At 33.4% G+C, this 20,959-nt stretch overlaps 1 protein-coding gene across 38 annotated transcripts in view; it reads right to left on the reverse strand.

The window, feature by feature from the left end:
- TRDN (triadin) overlaps window positions 1-20,959 on the reverse strand; it is a 392,671-nt gene that overhangs the window by 96,977 nt on the left and 274,735 nt on the right. For 32 of the 38 annotated variants that reach the window (XR_011422188.1, XR_011422177.1, XR_011422182.1 and 29 more), the window contains one exon: window positions 2,540-2,590. Coding sequence is in view for 19 of the 38 variants with exons in the window: in XM_070223715.1 (XP_070079816.1) it covers window positions 2,540-2,590 (51 nt within the window). In the remaining 19 variants the exon portion in view is untranslated. Of the gene's footprint in view, window positions 1-2,539; window positions 2,591-17,608; window positions 20,927-20,959 lie in introns of those variants that run through there. The other 6 variants (XM_070223721.1, XM_070223717.1, XM_070223719.1 and 3 more) reach the window with 1 other exon arrangement.

Raw genomic sequence — 20,959 nt, forward strand, 5'->3', positions numbered from 1 at the left:
GGCTGCATTCTCATTCTGCCACAGCTCAGCAGCAGGCTTCAAAGAGCCTCTCCAGAAACAATAACTGCAGAGATTCCTAAAGTTTTTGAAATCTTACAGGTAATACTGTATTTAAAAAAAAAATTTGCAATGGTAAATTATATTCAGAAAACAAAGGAAAGAGGGCAATAGAATTCTTCTAAAATAGTATCCAACTTATATATAACAAAGACACTTGAGGGCATTAATGCAGTTTGAATAAAATAAGAGGTGCATTTTAAATAGTTCTAAATCAATAATCATGTGCAATAAATCTTTAGACATAATTTTCCAATGACTGTGGAGACATCTTGTAAATAGTAGAGGATTTAGCATTGAGGCAAAAGTGTTCACTAAGAAATTGCCTGCAATTGTAGATTAATAACAGCAACACAATAGTAGAAATGACAGGAGCCTACCTAGTGAAGTGGTCAATGCCTATTTAAATCCACAGATAATATTCTCCAGGACAGATTTTTACAACTACCATTTCCAACTAGTTTAGGCTTTGGCACAAGTGAAGTCCTTAAGTAGCATAGTTTAAATGTTTGATAATCACCTTGCCTGAAAGGTAGTTTTGGAGGTAAGCCCCAACCTTTCTTTTGAGCAGCTTTTATAGTGAACAATAATATATGGTCCAAATATTCCTTTGAAATAAGTGTGGACCAAAATAGATGGTGTATTTCATACTCCATTGGAAGGAGAGAAGCTTTAGATTTTGCAAACTGTGATACGTATATTATATATGTGAATTTTCCTCATAGTGTGTTACAATGACACCTTTAGTTCTCACACAATCAAGGACAACGTTTTGTTAATTATCAAGTAAAATGAGAGTGGAAGATGAGAACTGTTTCCCAAAGTACAGGTAATCACTGGAAAAAAATCGACTAAACTCCTCTGTGGGAATTAAGGGGAGTCACCTCACTAACAGAAGGATTCAGACTGTTTTTCTATACTGCATAGCCAATGTGTCTATGTCAAACAGATTTTTCAAATTATGTAAGGAGCTCTACACTCAAAGCAAAGGAGCTTTGAAGATACGAATACAAGAAGAACCCTATTTTACAGGGCAAGATTTATCTGTGTTAAAGTGAAAAGATGAAATTTAAAATCCTACAGACTCCACTTTGATTCTTGCCTTCGCCTCTTACCCACAGCATGACACTGAGTAATTCACATTATCTATACCTCAGCTTTCTCATTTATAAAAATTGCGATATCAAGCACAACTTGCTGAAACAAATTGTGTAAAGTAGCTACCAATGTGCCTAGTAATGAGTAGATGCCCTGCTCCCGGTACTGCTCGTAAACAACTCTCACACCTTTGCCTGACTAACTCCTCATCCTTCTTACTCTATTGTAATATAACTTCTTCAGGAAAGCCTTCTTGGACTCCCCAGACTTGATTACGACCTCCAATTACACTTTCTTTTAGAGCCCTATATATCCCCTCCATGATTCTTATAATTTTAGTTAATTATGTAGCTAGTACCGTAAATTCTGCAAGGGCATAAACCATGCCTTTCTTGTATTCCTAGTGTCTAGTGAGTACATATTCTGATTGCTATATGTTAGATGCACAAAAAACAATAAATAAATAATAAAATGTAATATAATATAATATAAGTATAATATAATAAAATATAATATAATAAATAAAATTGAAGGTGGTACTGATCAATCTACATAAAAATTTCAGGTGAATAACACCAGATCTTGATGCTTAAATAGGTGACATTTCAATTAATTAATTAAAAACAATGAGAGAAAAATGATAGATGATAGCTAGATTAGATTATCAATATTGTAAGTACAGGAATCCAGAAGAGAAGGTTTCAGTGAAGGTGGAAGTAGGTAAAGAAGACTTGATGCTTTATATGGACATTATTCTTAGAAAGAGACCTGGGATTTGGAGGGACAGAGGGGAAAGTCACTCCATTCGGGAGACTGCAATCACAATATTTAAATAAGAATGCCATCCTTTCATATCAGTAAGAAGTCTGACTAGACTAAAGCAGACAGAACATGACTAAGAGTCTTTGAAAACACCAGAATTCAGAACTGCAATTTCCAAGGCTTCCTCCCTATTCCTAGCTTTGCATCTTTCTCTCTCCAATGATTAGCAAGTGCTTGGAAGGATTATGCACTCAATACATATTTTATGAATAGATAGAAAGGACAAAACCAGAAGGCATGGAGGCAAGTCCTTTCTATAGTCTTTCCTTGCCTCCTAATTTTTTTCCTAACCCTTTTCTTTCTTTAAGGAAAATCATTTTCCTCTCTCTTTTTTTTTTTTCTTTCTTTTGGAAATTGTAATCAGAGTACTTTTTAGCACATGACGAACTGGAAGAAAGTATTTGAGGTACAAATAATTAAATACAAGTTTTCAAATATATGAATGTGACGTGTGCAATTTTGGCCCAAACATCTGCAAAGGAGGTGACTCTAATGTACTATGGAACCATTCATATATTTTTGCTAATAAATTTCTAGTGTTATGTTAAATTTACTCTATTACCTTTATCCTTCAGAACTGAAGAAGTCTTCTCAGATTTTTCTTTTCTAATTTCTGCAAGAAGAATCAAGGAGAGAAAAGGTTACAAGGAATAATAGAGAAAAAAAATGGCAAGTTTCTTCACGTGTTTTGTTTACGGAGGCTTAAAGAATCAGAGGGGGTTTGAGGTGACATTCAAGACACAGATATATACTGGGGTAAGTTGCCTATAAGGCATTGAGCTAAATATGTAGAAGATAGAGAATAAGCCCACAAATTATTATCACAAGGGGCAGGCTATGATAGACACAAAAAAAGGTAGAAATAAAATGCTATGGGCTTTGGAGGAAAAGATCTGACAACAATAACAGCTTACACTGTCTACTTGCTCTGTGTCCCAGGGAATGTTCTCTACTGTGCTGTTATGCAACTTTCACAACAATTCTATAAGGAAGGTAGGTCTCATTATTACTCCTGCTTTTCACACAAAGGGAATAAGTAACTTTCCCGAGGTCATGTAGCTCTTAAAAAGGAGACTAGGGATTTGAACTGATGTCTCTCTGAACTCAACCACACAGGTACTAGCTCTGACAGCTGAATGATGGGATCAGGAAAGTCTTTGGCAGGTGGTACTGAGGGGACCTTGAAAAACGGAAAGCAATTGGACCAACAGAGATGAAGTGGAAAGGAAGACACATTTTAGAAGGACAGGAAAGAGAATGAGGAGGCCTGGGCTGGGCAATCTGTCATTTTGGCTGTCTGAGTCACTAGTAGCCAACAGAATATAGTAGAAGTGATGCTGTGTGACTTCCTAGGCTACATCAAGAAGGGTCAAGTAGTTTTCACCAACTTATCTAGGGAGACTAGCTCTGGGAAAGCAGGATGCCATGTAAATGCTCCAGTTGACACCCACAGGCTGGTGAGGATATGTAAAGGCAGTCCAGTCAACAGCCCCAGCTCATCACCCAGCCAACAGCTAGCATCAACTGCCGGCATCTAAGTGAGCAATCTTGGACATCCATGAGTAGGTTACTTTAGATGACTACAGCCCAAGCCTACACCTGACTGCAATCACATGAGATACGCAAGTGAAAACTGCCCATTCGATCCCTCCTGAATTCCTGACCGTCTAAATCAGAAGCAAAGTAAAATTAGATGTTGTTTTATACCACTAAGTGTTGGAGTAGTGTGTACACATTAACAGTACGTGACACAGTCAGCTAATAAACAGAAAATATTGCGCTATATGTAATATACGTTCTCCAGTAGAGCTGTATAGATAACGGAGAAATGATGAATTCTACTTTTAAAATTGGGAAGATTTTCACTGAGAGGATGCCGTTTATGTTTAGGCTCCTAAGTTGACTAGAATTTCACTAGTCAGGAAATGCCAATTTAACAGTATAAAAAGGTGTAGGATATAAATCATATTTTTAAAAAGCTGAGGATCAGATAAAAAAAAGAATTCCTGGCATTCTTACTTAGTTTACAGAAGGACAATCTGCTATCAATTGAGATATAAAATGTAGGGAGTAGAGGTCCTTGGAGGAAGATGTTATCTTTGTTTTGAATGTATTGTGCTTTGTACTTCAACAAGGCACTCAAAAAGGAAATATCTAGCAGGCAATTGGAAAAACAGGTGAAGTGCAGATTATATGCAAGTGCTGCAGAAGCAAAGCAACGTGCGGTCTCATTTATAAATGGAAACGATCAATACAACCAATAACATGATTATTTAAATGCCCCAAACAAAGTTTATTTGCTTTGTTCACACAGATTGACTTGATTTAGTGAATAAACTAAGTATACAAAAGCAAAATAAATCAGAAAGTTAAAAATTCTTTTCTCAATAATACATGCAAATTAGATAATGCAAACCTAGATAATGCTTACCTGTGTGTTTCAAAATCAATCTCACATAATTTACCTATGTTGATATCTCATTCAATATTGGCGGTAATAACGCTAATTTTATAAATTTTGATGAGCCATTGCCAGATGTTTAAAATTGAGCAACACACACAGACTGTGATCAAAATAGCTATGCAAGTCAAGTTTTAAATAATTTATCTGGATAAAAACTATTCATTTTAAGAGAAAAATATTCAATTTCAACAAGTCCAGGAATTTTTTTAAGTTAAGGGCCTGAATATATCTAACCAAGAAAAATAAATAGAAAATAGCATTTGCTTTTTCTTCTAACATTGTGTAGCAGATATGTTTCCTTCTACAAAAATTTCTTTTTTTAGAAAGACAAAAGACTGAAATAATGGACAATGTTGTAACAGGGGAAATTGGCACTAGAGTTCTTCCCTGGCACAAACATAAATATTTTGAGCCCCAAACAACGTGATTAAAGGAAATAGTAGTAATTAATAATACCCTTGATCTTTATTACTCCTCATTCTGAATTATTAAGTTCAATATTGGTTTATTATTAGTGACATTAGGATATCAACATAAATGTTTCTGTTGGAGCATCCTGTCTTGATGCCAAGGTCAAGCTAGATTGCAAAAAAGAAACTGAAATTGGAAGATTTAAAACTATCTTAACAGAACCATCAGGCAGTTCAGCCTCCTGGCTGTGTAAAAAACCCAACAGAATTCTTCACCTTTCTTACCCAGCTAGCTCTGCTGAAATGCTCAGAAATATCATTCCAAAAACTGTCTTTCTTACTTCTTTTGTAGATATAAGATGCCTCCTGATTTGAGATATTTTTTTCATGAGCATAATGAGTAAAATCAAAGTATGAAACTTTTTGGATTTTTCTTACGATGGAAAGAATAATTTTAAAGAACCATACAGAGAGCCCTATCCAAAAGTTCAATGATAACCTGAAAGTTTCCCAGAGAATGACGATTACTGTACATCACACAGCATCAAAAATATTAAAATTGTTTCATAACATCTCTATTGCTTCTTAAAGTGATACTGCATTGTTCCTACGGTTATTTTGATTAATTGCATAAATTTTTAATATTTAATATGTGAATGCCCTAAAGGCAACTGTCATTGTTTTATGTTCATTTGGACATAATTTTCGATAATTAGGGATATTTTTAAAAGGTATTTTATAGCATTTTGATATATTTTTCAAACTCCAAAACATAAATATTACAAATGAATACAGAGAAAAGTATTCTCAAGTGGTCTACATGGTTTTAAATATTGTGCTTGCAATTCTTACGAGGGAAAATATAATATATTGACGTTTTATGTTATATTAATTTTGAATGTTCCTCAAAAGATGTTGTCAGAGTTTAATTTTACTTAGGACACTGTCCATTAACGTTGTAATTAAGCATGACTTGGTTGGGAAGCCATCTTTAACTTTCTCTTTGTCCTGATGATACATTTCATCATCCCCTATTTTACGAGCTAAAGAATTTGGCACACGTATTTCTAATATTGTAAATATTTTTGTCTAAATATCTGCTTAAAAAATCCTTAATTTAAAACATTTCCAATTCAATTTTAGTTATTTGCTGGTGTTTTTTATAACCTGGGAACCTTCATTGTATTTATTCCTTAGTCTTTATCTTTTATTAAAAAAGAATATAATTTTGCAACCTATATTATCTATCTTTAACTGGACAGCCTAATTAAATAGCATTACACATTAATAATCAGAATTCTGAAGTGTACCCTGGTGGGGTGGATTTTAGTTTAACTCTGCCCAGCTCTTTCAGAAAAATCATCAATATGCAATAATTTAAAAAATAAAATGAGCACTCCCTTATATATTTGGGAGCTGAGATGAACTAGGACATCCTAGGCATAGAGTTAGCTTTTAAGCCCTAAATATCCTACAAAAGATTTTGTTTTTCAAAAAAAGTTTATTAGCCATGAAATTTTCCTCATGTAATCATGTTCAACCTAAAATGTCCAAATTCCCATGTTTGTTTCAAGAATAAAACTTTATTACAAGACTGTAATTTCTTTGAGGGCAGGCAAAGCTAGGCCTTGTTCATTCTTGTATTCACATATAATAATGAAGTGTAATTTTGTATGATTAGGCTATAAACTGAATGTTTGTGTTCCCCCGAAATTTACATGTTGAAGCCTAATACTCAATATGATGGTATTTTGAGGTGGGGCCTTTGGGAGGTGATTAGGTCATGAGGGTGGAGCCCTCATAGGTAAGATTAGAGCCTTTATAAGAAGAGACATGAGAGAAACCATCTCTCTCTCTCTCTTCCTTATCAAGATATAGTAAGAAGGCAGCTGTCTGCAAACCAAGAAGAGGCCCCTCACCAAGAATGATATTGGCTGGCACCTTGCTTTTGGACATCCCAGCCTCCAAAACTCTGAGCAACACATTTCTACTGTTTAAGCCACCCAGTCCATGATATTTTTGTTACAGCAGCCTGAGCTAACAAAGGCAGATCTCTTTAAATCCTAGTCCATTCCAGTGAGGTAGGTATATCTAGATCTTATCAATGTGAAAGAGGAGCCAAGACAGGTAAATAACTTGCCCAAAGTCACAGCTACTAAATTGTACTGGCAAACTTGAACCCAGACCATCAAACTAAAGAGTTAGAGCTAAACTATTATAGTAAGCTCTGGAAGCACAGTGGATTATAAAGTAGATAGCATCACGGATGGCCCCTAAAGTGATCAGTGAGCATGTGTGCATCCCCACATCACATCAATGTTCTTCATAACTGCCAGTCTACTATAGCCTTCCACATACTTCTTCCAAAGCAGGGACCGTGTAGTCTGGCACATACTAGGAACTTAATAACTATTTGTTGACTAAATTAATAAATTTGCCACATTTTGTGCTGATTCCATTTTATAAGGAAATTTACTTGGGGATCTTTTCACAAAAGCTGAATAATCATTATAATCATTCTTTGTGGTTATTTCCCAACTTTGCAACCCCAGCCTGATTAAAGTATCAAAGTGAAAATGAAATTGCCAATATTTGACAGTTTTCATGGATGAAAAATAAATGATGTATATAGTTCAACCTAATATTTAGCTAGCATATCTAAGAAATTTTTGATGGTCAATTTCCAATGTTGAATAATCTCACACATCTATTTTTGTATACTGATTTCAATTAATTTTTTGTGATAATCTCTAATCATGTATTCATTTTAAACATAATACATTCTATTTTTTACTATGATCATATTCATTATACATATTCTTTATTGTCTTTCGAATTTCTCTCAAATTGAAATCCTCTTCTACAAACACATTTATGTGGGATCTTGGGATTAGTCTCATTATAGTCTAAGTGTCCTATGTAAAACATTTTACGGGATGATACATGTAGAAAATTTGAGGGAATATAATTGAATATAAGAAAAAGATTAACTCAAAAATTATTAATATAGTAAAAAGTAAATAGAGTTTTTTATAAATCCTTATGTTATTCTTGGTACGGAATCTCAAAATATAGTACTTTGAAATTCACCTAGTGGACTCATTCTTTGAGATTTTCACACATTTTTTTAAAATTTATGAACTTTTAATAATTTTTAGAGCAGATTAAGCTTTACAGCAAAACCGAATGAAAAGTACAGAGAGTTCTCACATATATCCTCCCCTAACACACACAGCCTCCCCCATCATAAACATCCCTCACTAATGTGGTACATTAGTTACAACTGATGAACCAATATTGGTACATTATTATCAAAGTCCACAGTTTATATTAGGGTTCAGTCTTGGTTTTGTTCATTCTATGGATTTTGACAAATGTATAATGACATACATCTACCATTACAGTATGATACAGAATAGTTTCACTGCCCAAAAAAATGCCCTGTGCTCCACCTATTCACCCCTCCCTCCCCCCAAATCCCTGGCAAGCACTGAACTTTTCACTATCTCCATGATTTTGTCTGCACCAGAATGCCATGTAGCTGGAGTTATATAATATGTAGACTTTTCAGATTGGCTTCTTTCACTTAGAATTTAAGTTTCTTCTATGTCTTTTTGTGGCTTGATAGTTCATGCATTTTTTGCACCAAATAAAAATTCCATTGCTTGAGTGTACCAGTTTCTTTATCTATTTACCTATTGAAGAATGTATTTGTTGGTTCCAAGTTTTAGCAACTGTGAATAAAGCTGGCATAAACACTTGTGTGCAGAACACGAGTAGATATAAGTTTTCAACTCATTTGGGTAAATACCAAGGAGCATGATTGCTAGATCGTATGGTAAGAGTATATTTAGTTTTGTAAGAAACCACCAAACTGTCTTCCAAAGTGGATGTACCATTTTGCGTTCCCTCCAGCACTGCATGAGAGTTCCTGTTGCTCTACACCCTCCCCAACATTTGATGTTGTCAATGGATTGGATTTTAGCCATTCTAGTAGGTGTGTAGTGGTATCTCATTGTTTTAATTTGCAATTTCCTAATGATGTATGATTTTGAGCATCTTTTCATATGCTTCTTTTCCATGTCTATATCTTCTTTGGTGAGGTATCTGTTCAGTTCTTTTGCTAATTTGTAAAATGGGTTGTTCATTTTCCTATTGCTGAGTTTTAAGTGTTCTTCATGTATTTTGGATAACAGTCCTTTACCAGATATGTATTTTACAAATATTTTCTCCCATTCTGTGTTGTCTTCAAATATTCTTAGTATTTTGCAGAGCAGAAGATTTTAATTTTAATGAAGTCCAACTTCTCAATTTTATATTCATGGATTGTGCTTTTGGTGTTGTATCTAAAAGTCACCACCAAACCCAAGACCCCTAGATTTTCTCTTAAGTTATCTTTTAAGAGTTCTATAGCTTTATGTTGCACATTTAAGTCTATGATCCACTTTAAGTTAAATTTTTGAGAAGGGTGCAGACACTATATCCATATATATATATATATATATTCTTGTTTGTGGATGTCCAGTTGTTTTAGTACCAGTTGTCTTTTGTCTTGATAGTACTTGTCGAGAAGACTATCCTTTCTCCATTAATAGCTTTTACTCCTCTGTCAAAGATCAGTTGGCAACATTTTTGTGGGTATATTTCTGGCCTCTTTATTCTGTTCCATCAATCTGTTTGTCTATTCTTTCACCAGTATCATACTGTGTTGATTACTGTAGCTTTACAGTAAATCTTGAAGTCCAGTAGTGTCAGTCCTCCAACTTTGTTCTTCTCCTTTAATATTGTCTTGGCTATTCTGGGTCTTTTCTTCTTTTATATAAACTTTAGAATCAGTTTGTCAATATCCACAATATCATTTTGTCAATATTTTGGAAGAACTGACATCTTAACAATTTTGAGTCTGCCTTCTCATGAACATGGAATATCTCTCAATTATTTAGCTCTGTTATTTCTTTCACTAGATTTTTGTGGTTTTCCTCATATAGGTCTTATACATATTTTGTTAGATTTATATATACTTATTTCCCTTTTTTTAGTGCTAATGTAAACGATATCACATTTTTAATTTTGTTCATTCAAATTTTTCATTGCTGGTATATAGGAGAGCAATTGACGTTTGCATATTAACTTTGTATCTTGCAACCTTGCTATAATCACTGATTAGTTTAGGAGGATTTTCTTGATTCTTTGGGATTTTCTGCGTAGACGATCACATCATACATGGAGAAAGGCAGTTTTATTTCTTCCTTCCCAATTGGTATACCTTTCATTTCCTTTTCTTGTCTTATTGCATTAACTAGTACTCACAGTACAACGTTGAATCAGTGTGATGAGGGGAGACATCCTTGCTGTGTTCCTTATCTTAGTGGGAAAGTCTCTAGTTTCTCATCATTAACTATGATGTTAGCTGTAGATTTCTTTGTAGATATTGTTTATCAAGTTGAGGAAGTTCCTCTCTATTCCTAACTTGCTGAGAGTTTTTATTATGAATGGGTGTTAGATTTCGTCAAAGGATTTTCTGCATCTGTTGATATGACTTGTTACTTCTTTAGCTTGTTGATGTGAGAGATTACATTAACTTATTTTCCAATGTTGAACCAGGCTTGCATATCTAAAATAAATCTTACTTGGTCAGAGTGTATAATTTTTTATATGTTCTTTGATTTGATTTGCTAATATTTTCAATTTCCCTGAAAGTTTTTAAAAATCTTCACTCTAATAGTACTTTAAGGTTTGTGACGGTTTTGAGCATGTAGAAGAAAGTTGAGGTCTAAGACTCTCAAAAAGGGTTTTGTTGGAGTAAAACAAAAGCTAATGTCATTTCAACAAACTAGAAATTGTTCTTCTTACAGTGCTTACCAGTGTGACAAAGTGATCCCCCTGCAAAACAAGATCACCCAGGTCTAAGTTCCTTCACTTGAGAAAGATATTTAAAAGAAGGATACATTTTTGTATTTTAAAAAGATAAACTTGATCTATTCAATAAGTATTTATTCAGTGTCTCTTTTGCACTCAGAACTTGAAAAAGTAAGATGGCTGTATGGAGTCCAGTCTCTGCTGGAATGCATCCACATAGACAGATTAAGTACAATGATAGAGACACATAGACAGGGCTCTGGGCCCGTAGCATAAAATTGACAGACTCTACCTGATAGAGTGAGATAAGACCTCACAGAAGCATTGGCATTTGTGGTGGATTCTGAAATTGGGTATAAAGTTTGCCATAAGAGAAGAATTGCAAAGACTTCTCCAAGATCAGGAACAACACAAACAAACCCAGAGTGTAAAAATTCATGTGGCTGGATCTCTGGATAAACAAAATAGGGTAGAAGCAGTGAGCGAAGGCTGGAAAGTCACATTGAGGACTGGTGGTGAAGGATCCTGTAGTACCCTACTAAAGAATTTAAATTGATATCCTTCCTGTGATGAGGAGTGTTTAAAGATCCTAAATATGAACATTTTTTCTGTCATTGTGTCAATGTAACTAACGAAGTTTTGCTCCTAAGAGAATATGATGCATACCAAACTAACTGACAATACCTAGAATGTCATTATCATTTTGTTTGGACATAGTCCCAAACTGAAACCACAAGTCAGCCTCAGTTGTGTTATCCACATTTTCCTCTCTCCAGAGACAATATCTTCTTCTGTTTCATTTTCTATAGTTTCTTTGTGTGTGTGTGTGTGTCATGGGCATAATTTCTACATCATGTGTTTTATTATTACTGATTCTTATGGCTAAATTAATATTTAGAAAATCTTCCTGTTATATAATTGGACACTCAATAGCATACTTTACTCCAGAAATATACTTTTTGTAATTTATGTGTATATTTTGATATTTAAGTGAAGTAAGTACTTCAATTATTATAATTACATTTTGTAGATTTATATAATATTCCAAAATATTTTCAATTTAGAATCTTAATGTGACTTTCCCATTTATATTCTGCACATACTTTACTTGCAATCAGAAAATTATATCTATTCTTCAGCATATGAGGCAAAGAGAAAATGTCTCAGACATGGGAGACTTTTCTTACAAAGGAGAATTAGACAATGTTAGGACTTGAAAGTCCCCTAGAGATTACATAATAAAATAATATTGGCTTATAAAAGAGGCTTTATAAGGCGAGTAACTAGCCTAATATCACAGAATAAATACCCGGAAGGGCTAGACTAAGCCCTAAGTTTTATTTTGAGATAGCTCTGTACTGTATTGTTCAAGAAGGTTAATATTTCCAATCATCGTTGGCTTTCATCAGTTGTTTCTTTTTCAAAAATCAATAATACAAGTGCTAACTTCAAGAATTGTTCACCATGATTTTTATTGCCAAGACTTTTGATGAGAATATAGATGCTTTGTATGGGTTTCTGACCTAAGATCTCTCGTTTCTTATATAAAAATCAAGTGAAATGAAACCAAATCTTCGCAAGTCATAATAATGAAGGTATTTTTATTCCTAGTTTAATTAGCAGTTCTAATGGTGAAATTAGAACAAAATTTGCATCGTCTTTGAGTGTTTTCCTACCTAGCATATTTCCTGATGTGCTTCTCTCTTGGTTTTCTTTCTTTTTTCCTTATTTTATTTATTTACTTATTTTACTGGGTGACATTGGTTTACTATATAAATTTCAAGTGTGCATGACTATATTTCAATTCCTGTGCAGACCACATCATATTCACCACCCAAAGTCTAATTACGACCTGTCACCAGACACATGTACCCTTTTACCTCTTTTGCCTTCTCCCTTGCCCCTTCCCCTCTGGTATCCACCAATCTAGTCTCTGGATCTATGTATTTATTGTTGTTGTTGCTTTATCTTCCTCATATGAGTGAAATCATATGGTATTTGGTTTTCTCTGTCTGATATTTTTTGCTTAGCATAATGCCCTCAAGATCCATCCAGCTGTCACAAATGGCAAGAGTTCATCTTTTTTTATGGCTGAGTCGTATTTCATTGTATATACATATATCACTTCTGCTTTATGCATTCATCTATTGATGAGTATGTAGGTTGTTACTAAGTCTTGGTTATTGTGAATAATCTTACAATGAACATAGGGGTTTAAATATCTTTTAGAATTAGTGTTTTTATTTTCTTTGGATAAATACCCAGAAGTGGAACAGCTGGAACATACGACAGTTCTATTGTTAATTTTTTGAGAAATCTCCATGCTGTTTTCCGTAGTGACTGCACCAGTTTACATTCCTACCAGCAATGTATGAAGGTTCCGTATTCTCTACATCCTCTCCAAAACTTGTTATTTCTTGTCATTTTAATAACAGCCATTATGACAGGTGTGTAGTGATATCTCATTGTAGTTTTGATTTGCATTTCCCTAATAATTAGTGATGTTGAACATGTTTTAATGTGTCTGTTGGCCATCTGTATATCTTCTTTGGAAAAATATCTGTTCAGAAACTTTTTAAAATTGAGTTGTTTCTTTTTTGTTGTTGATTTGAATGAGTTATTTATGTATTTCGGATAATAACCCCTTATCAGATATAGGATTTGTAAATATCTTCTCTAAATTGTTAGGTTGCCTTTTCATTTTGTTGATGGTTTTCTTTGCTGTGCAGAATATTTTTAGTTTGACATAGTCCTATTTGTTTATTTTTTTCTCTTCTTTCCCTTGCCTGCGAAGAAATGATATTCAAAAGATACTGCTAAGACCAATGTTGAAAAGCATACTACCTATGTTTTCTTCTAGGAGTTTTATGCTTTCAGGTGTTACATTAAAGTCTTTAATCCACTTTGAGTTGATTTTTGTGGAGGGTGTAAGATAATGGTCTACTTTCACTTTTTTGCATGTGGCTGTTCAGTTTTGTCAACACTACTTGTTGAAAAGCCTTTATTCATTGTATGTTCTTGGCTCCTTTGTCAAAAATTAGCTGTCATAGATGTGTGGGTTTATTTTTGCTCTCTCAGTTCTCTTCCACTGATTTGTGTGTCTGTTTTTATGCCAGTATCTTGCTGTTTTGATTATTATAGCTTTGAAGTATATTTTGAATTCTGGGATTGTGATACTTCCAGCCTCCTTTTTTTTTTTGTTTCCTTTTTTGTTTTGGCTATTTGCTGTCTTTTCTTGTCCCATATAAATTCTAGGTCTGTGTTTTATTTCCATGAAAAATGTTCTTGGGACTTTGATAGGGATTGCTTTAATCTGCAAATTTCTTTAGGAAGTATGGACATTTGGGCTATGTTAATTCTTCCAATCCATTAGCACAGACTGTCATTTCATTTCTTTGTGTCTTCTTTGATTTCTTTCAACAATGTTTTATAGTTTTCAGTGTACAGGTTTTTCACCTGCTTGGTTAAGTTTATTCCTGGATAATTTAATCTTTTTGTTGTGATTGTAAATGGAATTATATTCTTGATTTCTCTTTCTGCTATTTCACTGTTAGTGTATAGAAACATTAATGATTTTTGTTTGTCAATTTTCTACCCTGCACCTTCACTGTATCTGCTTGTTATTTCGAATAGTTTTTTGGTGGATTCTTTATGGTTTTCTATATGTAAAATCATGTCATCTGCAAATAGTGACCGTTTTACTTCTTCCTTTCCAATTTGGACCCCTTTTATTTCTTTTTCTTGCCTAATTGCCCTGGCTAAAACTTCCAATGCTACATTAAGTAAGAATGGTGGAAGTGGGCATCCTTGTCTTGTTCCTGTTCCCAGAGGAATAGCTTTCAGTTTTTCACCATTGAGTATGATGTCAGCTCTGGGTTTGACATATATTGCCTTCATTTTGTTGAGTTACTTTCCTTCTATACCCATTTTATTGAGAGGTTTTTCTTTTTATCATAAATGGATGCTGTATCTTGTTGAATACTTTCTCTGCATCTACTGAGATAATCGTGTGATTTTCATTCTTCATTTTGTAATGTGATGTCTCACATTGATTGATTTGCAGATGTTGAACCATTCTTGTATCCTTGGAATAAATCTCATTTGATCATGGTGTATGATTCTTTTAATGTATTGTTATATCCAATTTGCTGATATTTTGTTGAAGATTTTTTGCATCGATGTTCTTCAGTGATATTGGCCCATAATTTTCTTTTTTTATGTTCTCCTTGTCTGGTTTTGGTATCGGAATTATGTTGGCCTTTTAAAATGAGTGAGGAACTGTTCCATCATCTTCAATTTTTTTGGAAGAGTTGGGAAGGCTAGGTATTAAATCTTCTTTGAATGTTTGGTAGAATTCACTGGGGAAGCCATCTGGTCCTGGACTTTTGTTTTGGGGGAGTTTTTTTTTATTACTGCTTCAATCTCCTCAGTCTATTCAGATTCTCTATCTCTTCTTGATTCAGTTTTGGATAATTTTAAGAATTTATCTATTTCTTCTAGATTCTCCAATTTGATGGCATATAGCTTTTCATAGTATTCTCTTATAATAATTTGTATTTCTATGGTATCCACTGTAATTTCTCCTCTTTTGTTTCTGATGAAGAAACTTTTTAAACTTATGTTTTGCCATTGCATAACACACAAGAAGATCTGAATTGAATTTTCAGTTTTTTAAGAGCTGATTCTCAATTAGCTTATCATCCTCATTCTATGAAAAATTTGGACAGTAATATTAAGTTGCAAGTAAATTTTATGTAGAATGTTGACATAATTTTCATGTTCATTCCCAAAATTATTTGCCTAAAATGTGCAATTTCATTTACAATGAGAGGAAAGTAACAATGCATTTTTATGTAGGGCTGATGATTTCAGGTGATTTCTATAATTTGACTTCTAGAGAATGAAGCTTAAACTCCATTAATTTGTTCCAGGATATGATAACAATTAATTTTAAGCAATTGTAATCAAGATAACGTATGCCAATTCTCTTTTTTTCCTAAACAGGTCCTTAGTAGAAAATCAATTTGTAAATGAAAGAAAAAAGTCAATCAAAAGGAAAAAGATTTCTCAGAAAACAACCATTGTTCTGGTCACTCAGTTCTGTAACATAGTAGCTGTAATATACTTTCTGTTAAAAATTCCTAAGGGAAACAAGAACAAACCCATATGTGGCTTCAGGATAATAACAGGAGTGGAAGTAAATATTAATAGAAAAAAGAAATAATCAGCAGCTTAATGTTCCTGTGCTTGTAAGAAGATGCTTTCTTGGTGTGTTATATGGTAAACACTCCAATGCATTTCTGCAGTCTTTTATATAATGGAGTGTAAAATGTCACAGGAACAAAGAAAGTTGATTTTTTCTCTCTGAGGAACAAAATTTTAGTCTTCATCTATCTATATTAAATAATTAAAAAATGTTTTTACATGCCAAATCCTGGTGATGGTGATCAAAATTCTATATGAGCAAAAATAAGATTTGTAAGAGAATTTTCATTTTGAAGAGAATGAAAATGGCCTATTACAAATTTAAGAATGTCTTAAAGAACCATCAACCTGGAATTAAGATGTAAATAATGATCGAACACACACACTTTACATTGCTTTAGAATTATTAAATTATATAAAGTACTGCCAAAAGAAATCTGAAGAGTGTTGTCACTAAATCCATAGATCATATGACACATTTCTTCATATTGACAATTAGATGTGACTGGCCTCTAAGAAATGGTTTATAATTGCATTCTGCTAATTTTACATGAAGATTGTTGGACATTAAATTAAGACAAAGTTTAAGAATTATAAGAGATGAAGTAAGAGCACAGATTTGATGTAAAAAGTTTGTCGTTTTTAAGAACCTAAAAGATCAATAAAATTTCCAATGAGAAACTCCTTTGTTGAATCATGGAAGGAGTAGAATGCAGGAAGAGTAGGAGTGACACATAGGGGGAGGTTCCTGGGGTAATCTTACAGTTTTAGTGTGTTTCTCCATGAAATATTCAAAGTCTCTAAGAAAAGGAAGGAAAAAGATATGCACAGAGGCCACATTAGGCAGAGGGGTGGTTCATTTTCATAATTGAAAGGCAGAATATTTGCATGGGAAGAGGAATTGGGGCATTAAAATTAACTGTATGACCTCTACTTGCCTATAGTACATCCTGCATAAAATGAGTGACCCAGTCACACGTTCACTTATTGAAGAAAATCGATCATTAATAACAAAGAGCCATTAACTTTTGAGAGAAAGTTACAGTATGATCGCAGATCTCATAGCATCACCTCCAAATCTCATCAGCATCATTGGCACACATTGCTCCCTCATTGGGAATGGTCTTTAGCATTGAATGGCATTCTTACCAATAAATGTTTGAATACATGATTCTGAATACATGAACCAAACTTTTCATGGCAGGAGGAGGCACCCTGCAAGAGATCAATGTAACAATACAAACTTCTTTTGAATGTGTTGTTCTGCAGTCACAGGTAAAATTTAGAACTGTCTGTTTATTAAAGGGATGAGGGGAACGGAAAGGAATATGATGGGAAAGGAAGAACTAAAAAGGAATTCCCCATAAAAAGGAGATAAAATAATTGTGAGAACATTCTAAGAGTATTAAATAAAAGAAGAGGAAGAAGAAGTGAATGTGTTATGCAAGCAAGTGACATAGTGGAGAATTGCTAAAAGTTCTCTTGAAAATAAATAAAATGTATAAATAATCAGAGTGCCCCCTTTTTCGCATGTTGCATGGGCTGCATATGTAGACCATCTCCTCTCAGACGCTCTCTCCATGCTCCTCACACCCTTTCCCCAGCGCCTAGTCTGTTGTGGGCGCTCAATAAATATTAAACAACCAAAACACAAGCTATTATCAAAAAGTTTGGAATTCACAGGAATCAATAGTATTGTTATTATCATTTAACATTTATTGAGGGTCAACAGCATGACTTAGTCCACAAGGCCAAGTAGGTTATTTTATAATCACATATCAAGCAAATAATTAAATACAATTTGTATTAACTAAACTTTCAGTTTTACTCCATTGACCTTAAGTGTAAAATTGTTTCTCTTTCTTTTGTAATGTGACACACCACGGAATATAAACATTCATTTTTTAAAAAATAAATAAGTTTCTCTCAGGGAAAAATCATTACTCTTAGGTGTTGTTAACATTCACGTGAAAGTATTGGATAAATCTGCAGTAAGTACACATAACAGATTCTAAATAGGTCAGTGCAGGTACAAAGAATAGAAGAATCTGCAAAGGAGGATGAGGACAGTGACAAATATACAAAGCACATAATAGCATTTGAGTTTCAACAGCTGTTGTCACAATTTAAAACACTAATACAATTATGTAGGGTACCATTGTTTACAAAGTAGCACCAAAGGCAAAGAAAGACAGAAACTCTGCAGATGGACACAACTTAGCATGCTTATGAATTTAGAAACATTTTTTAATTTAAGGCAATATTGAATTTTTTATTACAGGAAATGAACTGCATTTGATATATTTATGATCCACATGCTCCAATTTTACCCTTAATAAAATTATTACTAATTGCGTTCAAATTTATTCTTGCTGGTTAATAGGCACTCAAATTCTATTTAATCATTTTTCATGAATATTTTTCTGTCATGTTTTTACTTAACTGGATTTTGAAGTGATTTTTAATTGTCAAGAGGATGGGAAACTATACTTAATATTTCCATAATGAAACTTTCAGTTTAACTTTGGGATACTGAAGTATCCGTAAGGATTCAAGTTTATAAAATTTGTTTATATTTAGCATTTGAATCTCAGAATCTTAGAAATGAAAGTCTTTCTAGACTAGCCTTCCTTTAAAGAAGAAATAGCCCTGATGTATTTCTGATATAAGGTACACACTACTTAAAAACTTGGTTGAAGAGAAAATTTTTACCTTTGGAACGAGTAGGAAATCATCTAATTCATCTCCATAATTATAAAACTAAGAAAAGCTAGGATAAGGCCTAAGCTTTCTGTATGGGCAATTGTTTTACTTTCTCTTCCATTTTAAGTTTTTTTAATAATTCACAATATAGTAGTTGCAATTACTAAAATTTCATATTTTCAATATCTTTACCCAGATGATGACTGCACGTGTAGTTTCGTCTATGTAAAGAACATTATCTACAAAGATCATAACAATAATGATGTAATTAATGAATAACAGATATTTATTACTTTTCCTTTACTATTTCCACTTTAAAATGGAGGTAACTGAAGAATTTAATCATTTATCCTTGTAAGTCTGAAATATTTGGCAAGCTTCACTATTGAACATCACATTTGATTTACTAAAATATTCTCTTAATTGCACAGTATTTAGAGGCACAGTTTGTTAAAGTCTGGATCACCTAATATTCCTTTCTGCAATAATTCTTCTATGTTTTCATTCACCCCACAAATGTTTATTGAACATTTACTGTATGCCAGCACTGTTACAGGCTCTTAGAACAGACTCTTAAAGAAAGTTTCAAGTGGTGTCATGCACACGTGTGAATGAAAGAAAAGGGAAGATGATTTGTGAGTGAATTACTTTGTCACTGTTTTCTTCACCTTTTCGCTGATGGATGTAAGCCACTTTAAAGGAAGGAAATTAAAAGCAGGGAGATGCTGGGACTCCAATCTACATCAGACTTTTAAAGTTGATTGTCTTGACTCGTCTCCTTCCCTGCCTCGGTAAGTAACAAGCCACTGGATGCTTCCATAGAGTGACTGTTTTTCTCCTCTGGTTAGTAACAAGCAAATATTACTAAATATTTTCTTCTGAGAGAAAGCATGATTGAAAAAGAGAGAGGGAAATGGGATTTGGGAGGGCAGGTCGATTTTGAAAACGAATTTTCTTTCTCGGTAGAGAAAGAAAATTACAGTAAATATGAGAAATTAAATATCAACAAATGAAGAAATTAAGCTTAATGAAATGCATTCTACTCTTTCCAGATATAATATAAAAATATTTAAAGATGAATTCTCTTACTGTAGCATGTGTCGTAGTGTTTTCTCTTTGGCATTCCTTGGCTGTCGCTATAAGGATAGCAACGTTTATTGTGGAGACATTTGTATGTCTCCATGCTTGTAGGAAATTTCGTTCTAAACAAGGAGGAATAGTTAATGGGGTATGTGTGTGTGTGTGTGCACGTGTGTGTGTAGGAATTTGTAAAGACTAGAATACAAAAAATTCTAGTCTAGCCAATGTAAGATCTTTGCTTCATGAGAATAACTGAAAAACACATGATTCATCATGAATTAGAGGTAAAATGGAGTTACATTTTTGGACTTTGGCAGAAGTTAGATTCACTAAATTTCTGCCTCTTTTATGATATGAGATCTAGTTTACTAAAATTACGTTAACATAAAATTCATTCCACCCTTCACTATATGAATTTCCCATAATGTAAAGTTTAGTGTAAGCCATGTATCCCAGGTATAATTATAATGCAGACTAAGTCCAGAGGTTCAATATATACAATTTTACATAGATCATGAAGTGTATTTGAAATCTATTAAGAATTATGAAAATCATAATTTCTCCCTAGTACAGTCTACAAGTTCAAACGTAAATGAATGAAAATGTCTTTATAAACTATTTAATTGTACTTCAATGCATTATGAACTAGTTTTAGATTATTTGTACTTCGGAAGATAACTGAAAACTACATAAGAGAAATATACTGTAGTCTTAAAGCATCATCTTATGAATAAATACTAGAATACTATGATAAAATCTGTAGAATGTCATTGATTTATTCTCACATAAACTCCTTGCTTTATTAAAATCACAATATTTTTCATATCAATTATCAGTCATAGATGTACCATCACAAAAAACACGCCAGTTATCAAAATACACTATTTTTCTTGATTTTTATAGTTGAAAAATATGAGGCCATTGCTTTACAATATTTAAAACTGAAATGATTTACTAAGTCAATATAATAAAGCCATTGAAAGAACCTCATTTTTTACATAAGACAAGAGCTGAAGATTTCAAAACATAAAAGATTTTTTTTTTTTTGAGGAAGATTAGCCTTGAGCTAACATCTGCTGCTAATCCTCCTCTTTTTGCTGAGGAAGACTGGCCCTGAGCTAACATCCCTGCCCATCTTCCTCTACTTTATATGTGGGACGCCTACCACAGCATGGCTTGCCAAGCGGTGCCATGTCCACGCCCAGGATCCGAACTGGCAAACCCTGGGCTGCCAAAGTAGAAAGAGAGAACTTAACCACTG

The sequence above is a fragment of the Equus caballus genome, chromosome 10, assembly GCF_041296265.1.
Source record: "Equus caballus isolate H_3958 breed thoroughbred chromosome 10, TB-T2T, whole genome shotgun sequence".
Classification (NCBI taxonomy): Eukaryota; Metazoa; Chordata; class Mammalia; order Perissodactyla; family Equidae; genus Equus; species Equus caballus.